This window comes from Penaeus japonicus, unplaced genomic scaffold (genome assembly GCF_977035675.1).
Source record: "Penaeus japonicus unplaced genomic scaffold, GWHDUDI00000001_assembly GWHDUDI00000003, whole genome shotgun sequence".
Taxonomy (NCBI): Eukaryota; Metazoa; Arthropoda; class Malacostraca; order Decapoda; family Penaeidae; genus Penaeus; species Penaeus japonicus.
Genome location: NW_028234405.1, coordinates 42,796,993 through 42,802,992, shown reverse-complemented (window position 1 = coordinate 42,802,992; position 6,000 = coordinate 42,796,993). Strand labels below are relative to the sequence as shown.

General features: G+C 48.5%; 1 protein-coding gene across 1 annotated transcript in view; it reads left to right on the top strand.

Moving 5' to 3' along the window:
* The window catches only part of LOC122264561 (alpha-tocopherol transfer protein-like), a 37,131-nt gene that overhangs the window by 19,960 nt on the left and 11,171 nt on the right, over positions 1-6,000 (top strand). Inside the window, exon 2 of the mRNA XM_043033508.2 lies at positions 2,823-3,009. Coding sequence (XP_042889442.1) covers positions 2,899-3,009 — 111 coding nt within the window. The 5' untranslated portion in view covers positions 2,823-2,898. The remainder of the gene's footprint in view (positions 1-2,822; positions 3,010-6,000) is intronic.

Sequence of the window (6,000 nt, the reverse complement as noted above, 5' to 3'; positions counted from 1 at the left end):
CTCTCCCTCTCTCCCTCGCTTCTCACACTCCCCTCTCCCTCTCCCTCTCCCCTTCCCTCTCTCCTCTCCCTCTCCATCCTCTCCCCTCTCCCCTCTCCCTCCCCTCCCTCCCTCCCTCCCTCCCTCTCTCTCCCTCTCCACCTCTCTCCCTCTCCCCTCTCTCCTCCTCCCTCTCCCTCCTCTCTCCCTCGCCTCTCCCTCGCCCTCTCCCTCTCCCTCTCCCCCCTCCTCTCTCTCGTCTCTCTCTCTCAAATCTCTTCCTCTCTTCCTCTCTCGCTCATCCTCTCTCGCCGCTCTCTCTCTCTCTCTCTCTCTCTCTCTCTCTCTCTCTCTCTCTCTCTCTCTCTCTCTCTCTCTCTCTCTCTCTCTCTCTCTCTCTCTCTCTTTCTTTTCTCTTTCTCTAAATATCGCCAATTTGTGTACAACAAACCGTGAGCGAAGTTAGTCCCTCTTGTGACAGAGAATAGTGTTATCGCTCTCCCTTGTGTTCCTCCGACTGTTTTGAGTGCTTGATGTCCCGCCGCCTCTTCCGACCTCCGTTTACCTTACTTTGTTCACGTTGATGTATTGGGTATTCACTACGTGTTTAGAACGTGGTTCACTCCCCCCCCCCTCCCCCCTTTCGCCTTCGTGGGTCATGCAGGCGAGGGAACATGCTGGTGTATACACGCATGTCGGGTCGACTATGCTATTTCTTTGTGTTTGTCTGACTGACTCATTCATAGATTGGCTTATTGTGTTGTCTCTTTCTCGTTCTCTCTCCCTCCTCCCTCTCCCTCTCCCTCTCCCTCTCCCTCTCCCTCTCCCTCTCCCTCTCCCTCTCCCTCTCCCTCTGCCCTCTCACCTCTCCCTCTCCGCTCTTCTCCCTTCTCCCTCTCCCTCTCCCTCTCCCTCTGCCCTCTACCCCTCTCCACCTCCCCCCTCCCCCTCTTCTCCCTCCCCCTATCTTTCCACGCTCCGACTCTCTGTGCTCACCCTCTTTTCCCCTCTCCCTCCCCCCCGTTTCCTCCTCCCGCATCCCACCTCCACCCCCCTCCACCTCCCCCACCGCCTCCCCACCCCCCCCCCCAGCCACCCACACTCTCACAACCCCCTCCCATCCACACAAACCCACAAACTCCCTTTCTTTTTGTACCCTCTTCACCGCCTCTTCTTCCACCTCCCCCACCCTCGTTTCGACCTACCACTCCCTTCTTCACCTCCTCCCCCTCTTCGCCCTTTTCCCCTCTATCATCATATTCATCACATTTTTATCATCGCCGATCATGTCTCTTATATTTCGTTAGCCAGTGAAGTGTGATCGTTCGGACGCTTTCTCATGCATGGGGGATGGAATGGTCATGCATAAAAGAGCTTCTGCCATTGTCGTTTGCTTGTGGCGTGAGACCTGTTACTCTGGGAACGGATGACGTCATTTCATTTCTGTTTTGATTTTTTTTTCTCTCCTGAATGTAGTGGATTATGTAATTTTCTTTCTTTCTTTCTGTATCGTTCTTTCTTCTTCATCTTTCTGTTTTCTCTTTGTTTTTGTTACTCTTGTTCTTCTCCTCGTCTGCCACCTCCACCTCCACTTCTACCTCCACCTCCACCTCTACCTCTACCTCCACCTCCACCTCCACCTCCACTTCCGCCTTCAACTCCTCCTCCTCCTTTTCCTCTTTCTTGTTCCACTTCCTCCTTTTTTGCAGTGGTCTTTAGATATTGAATTTTTGTCATTCCACGTGCTTATCATGTTGTATTTGTGCATGTAATGATCATCTTTATATTATGATCTTATATATGATGTGAAAGTGTTTCCTATTTTTTAGAGTGGTCATATATGTATTTATATATGTAGTTCAAAACTCGCATCGCTTTGGTGATGCCTGACAAAAAAAAAAAAAAAACGCATTTCTAATTAGTGTATAGACATGTATATGATTGAATATGTCATTCAAGATTAATTGATGTCTCATTGAAGGTCCAGAACTAATGCAACACATTATGAATAACAGAATATTTTTGCCATCTCCCCCTATTACTTCATTTGCAGTTATTTTGTCGGTCCCGCACTTTCCCAACTGTAATTGGCCACAACGGGAAAATAAGCAAGAAGTAAAAAGAGATAATTGGCACTATCTCATCTTGCAAGGCAAACGAGAGTAAATATCATGCTAAAAAAGATTAATTAAAAAAAAAAAATTGAAGATAGAAAGAGATGTAAAGTAAAAGGTGGTAGTTTATCTTCAGCGACATATGAAGAGAAGAAAGTTTAGTAAAGATTGAGATTGAATGAAAAGAATGATATGTAAAGATTAAGATTGTATTAAAAGAATGATAAGTATAGATTAAGATTGAATTAAAAAGATATATATATATATATATATATATATATATATATATATATATGTATATGTATATATATATATATAAGTAAAGATTAAGACAATTAAAAGCGTGAAAATATGATTTGAGTCACACACAAAATGAGGAAAGTTACTCCCCAGTCCCCTTCACTTCTATCTTTGAATATCAGAACAATCGGAGGAAAAGTAATTAAAATAAATGTATCTGATAATTCAGAACTTTAGGAACTTGACAAAAATATACATGATAAGAAATGTTCCCAGATAAAGTACATACATGGAACAGGACGCAATGAAAAGTTAACGGATCCCCTCCCTCCCTCCCGTTCAGAAAATAAACAATGAACGAATAAAAGTAACAACAACGACAGAAAAGCCCCCCCCCCCTCCCTCCCCCACGCCCAGCAAAACAACAGAAACAACAACAACAACTACAAAAAGACCTACATTGACCTATTATCTACCCCGACAACGCAGCGAAACCAGCACCTTCAGGAGGCCGCGTTGACAAGGGCGGTGAGAGAGCGCGCGTAGACTCAAGGGCTTCGCGGCCATGGTGGAGACGCGGGACGAAGCCGGGCTGACATCCCTCCAGCCGCCGTCAGCCACGCAGTCGTTGGCGGGGCCCCTTCAGCAGCAGCAGGATCTCAGTCAGGCGAAGGAGGTAGGTTGGGTGGATGGAGGGAGGGGGGGGATGAGGGGGGTGGGAATGGGATTGGGAGAGAAGGTGAAGATTGATGAAGAAAAAGAGGAGGAGGAAAAGAAAGGTGATGGTCATCATGTTGATGAAGATTAAGGATGACGTTGATGCGGAAAGGAGGAGGAGAAGAGAGGATAATGATCATAATGATGATGATGATGATGAAAAAGATGAAGAGGAGAGACAGTGATGCTGGTTAAGAAGGAGAAGTAATAATGGTGATGAATGTAATGGATGTGAAAAATGATTATACTAAATGGTAGTGAAAAAAGATAATTATATTAATGATAAGTATAAGAAATGATGATGATGATGATGAAACTCATGATGATAGTAATGATGATAATGGTGAAGATGATATATGATCAATGATTATGAAAGTAATAATTATAATAAAGTATGATAATAATTGCAATTATAATTAAGAAAAAAGGAGAAGAAAATGAATTACAGAAAGATATGGAAAAAGCCTTTGATTTTAATCTTTTGGAGATGCACTCTGATATGTGTTATCGTAAAATGTTGAAAGTAATTAAGAATAAGATTACTCAAGCACCGTGTTGCATCAGTGACAAAAAGTGAAGGTTGGTGAATGCTGATAAAGAACGATTATATTTAGTCTGTTCTTCGAGTTGAAAAATAATATATATTGAAGTGTTATATCCTTCTGGGTCCATTAAGCGCACCTGCATGATGAGGTTGCTCATTCAAACGGATTTATGCAAGTGAACACATCCTCTCATTCTCTTTCAATTTCTTTCCCTCTCTCTCCCTCTCTCTCCCTCTCTCTCCCTCCCTCTCTCTCTCTCTCATCGTCTCATCCTCACTCCTCGTCTCTCTCTCCCATCTCTCTCTCCGTCTCCTCTCTCTCTCTCACCTCTCTCTTTCTCTCTCTCTTTCTCTCTCTCTCTCTCTCTCCGCTCTCTCTCTCTGTCTCCCACCTCCACCCTCTACTTTCTCTTCTCTCTCTCTCCTGTGTTTCTCTCTCTCTCTCTCTCCCAACTGTGTCTCTCTGCTCTCTCTCGCCTCCCTTTCCCTCCCACCCCTCCCTCCCCGCCCCCTCCCTCCCTCCCTCACTCCCTCCCATCCTCCCTCCCTCCCCCCTCCCGCCCACCCTCCCTCCCCTCCCCCCTCCCTCTCTCCTCTCTCCTCCCTCTCTCTCCCTCTCCTCCTTCTCCTCTCTCTCCTCTCTCTCACTATTCCTCTCTCTCTTTCTCTCTCCCCCTCTCCTCTTTCCCCCCCTCCTCGCCCTCCCTCTCTCCTCTCTCTATCCTCTCTATCTCTCTCTCCTCTCTCTCATCTCTCCTCCTCATCCTACCTCTCCCCCCCTCCCTCCCCCTCCTCTCCCTCTCCCTCTCCCCTTCTTCTCTCTCTCTCTCTCTTCTCCTCTCTTCTCTAGTCAACTTCCCCCTTTCCCCCCCCTTACTGCAGCTGTTCCCTCAGCTTCCAGCTCGCTCTCTCTCTCTCTCTCTCTCCCTTCTCTTTTTCTCCCCCTTCTATCTCCCTTCTCTCTATCTTCTCTCTCCCATCTCTCTTCCATCTCTCTTCCATCTCTCTCCCACCTCTCTCCCTTCTCTCTCCATTTTCTCTTCCTTCTCTCTCCATTTTCTCTCCCTTCTCTCCCCCTTCTCTCTCTCTTCTCTCTCCCTTCTCTCTCTTCTGTCTTCTCTCCTCTCTCTTCTCTCCTCTCTCTCTCTCTCCTCTCTCTCTCTCCTCTCTCCTTCTCTCTCTCTCCTCTCTCTCTCTCTCCCTCTCTCTCTCCCTCTCTTTCTCTCCCTCTCTCCCTTTCCCCCTCTCCTCCCTCTCTCTCTCTTTTTCCTCCTCTCCCTCCCTTTCTTCCTCTCCCTCTCCCTCTCCCTCTCCCTCTCCCTCTCCTCCCTCTCCCCTCCCTCTCCCTCTCCTCTCTCTCCCCCTCCCTCTCTCCTCTCTCTCTCTCTCTCTTCCCTCTCTCTCTCTCTCTCTCTCTCTCTCTCTCTCCTCTCTCTCCTTCTCTCTCCCCCCCTCTCTCTCCCCTCTCCTCTCTCTCTCCGCTCCTCTCTCTCTCTCTCTCTCCTCTCTCTCTCTCTCCTTTCCTTCTTCTCTCTTCTCTTCTCTCTCTCTCTCCTCCTCTCTCTCTCTCCTCTCCTCTCTCTCTCTCTCCCTCTCTTTCTCTTCCTCTCTTCTCCCTCTCTCCTTCTTTCTCTCTCCCTCTCTCCTCCTCTCTCCTCTCTCCCCTCTCTCCTCTCCCTCTCTCTCTCTCTCCGCCTCTCTCTTCTCTCTCCTCCCTCTCTCCCTCTCTCTCCTCTCCTCTCTCCTCCTCTTCTCTCTTCTCCCCTCTCTCCCTCTTCACTCTTCTCTCTCCTCTCTCTCTCTTTCTCCCTCTCCTCTCTCTTCCTCCTCCCTCTCCTCCCTCTCCTCCTCTCTCTCTTCTCCTCCCTCTCTCTCTCTCTCTCCTCCCCCTCTCTCTCCTCTTCTCTCCCTCTCCCCTCTCTCTCTCTCCTCTCTCTCCTCTCCCTTCTCCCCTCTCCCTCCCCTCTCTCCCTCTCTCTCTCCTCTCCCTCTCCCTCTCTCTCCTTCTCTCTCTCTCCCTCTCTCTCTCTCTCCTCTCTCCCTCCTCTCCCTCTCTCTCTCTCCCTCTCTCTCTTTCCTCTCTCTCCCCTTCTCTCTCTCCTCCTCTCTCCTCCCTCCTCTTCTCTCTCCTCTCTCTCCTCTCTCTCCACTCTCTCTCTCTCCTCTCCCTCTCTCTCCTCTCTCTCCCCTCTCTCTCCCCTCTCTCTCCTCTCTCTCTCCTCTCTCTCTCCTCTCTCTCTCTCTCTCTCTCCTCTCTCTCTCTCTCTCTCTCTCTCTCTCTCTCTCTCTCTCTCTCCTCTCTCTCCTCTCTCTCTCTCTCTCCTCTCTCTCTCTCTCCTCTCTCTCTCTCTCCTCTCTCTCTCTCTCCTCTCCCTCTCTCTCTCCCCCCTCTCTCTCTCCCTCTCT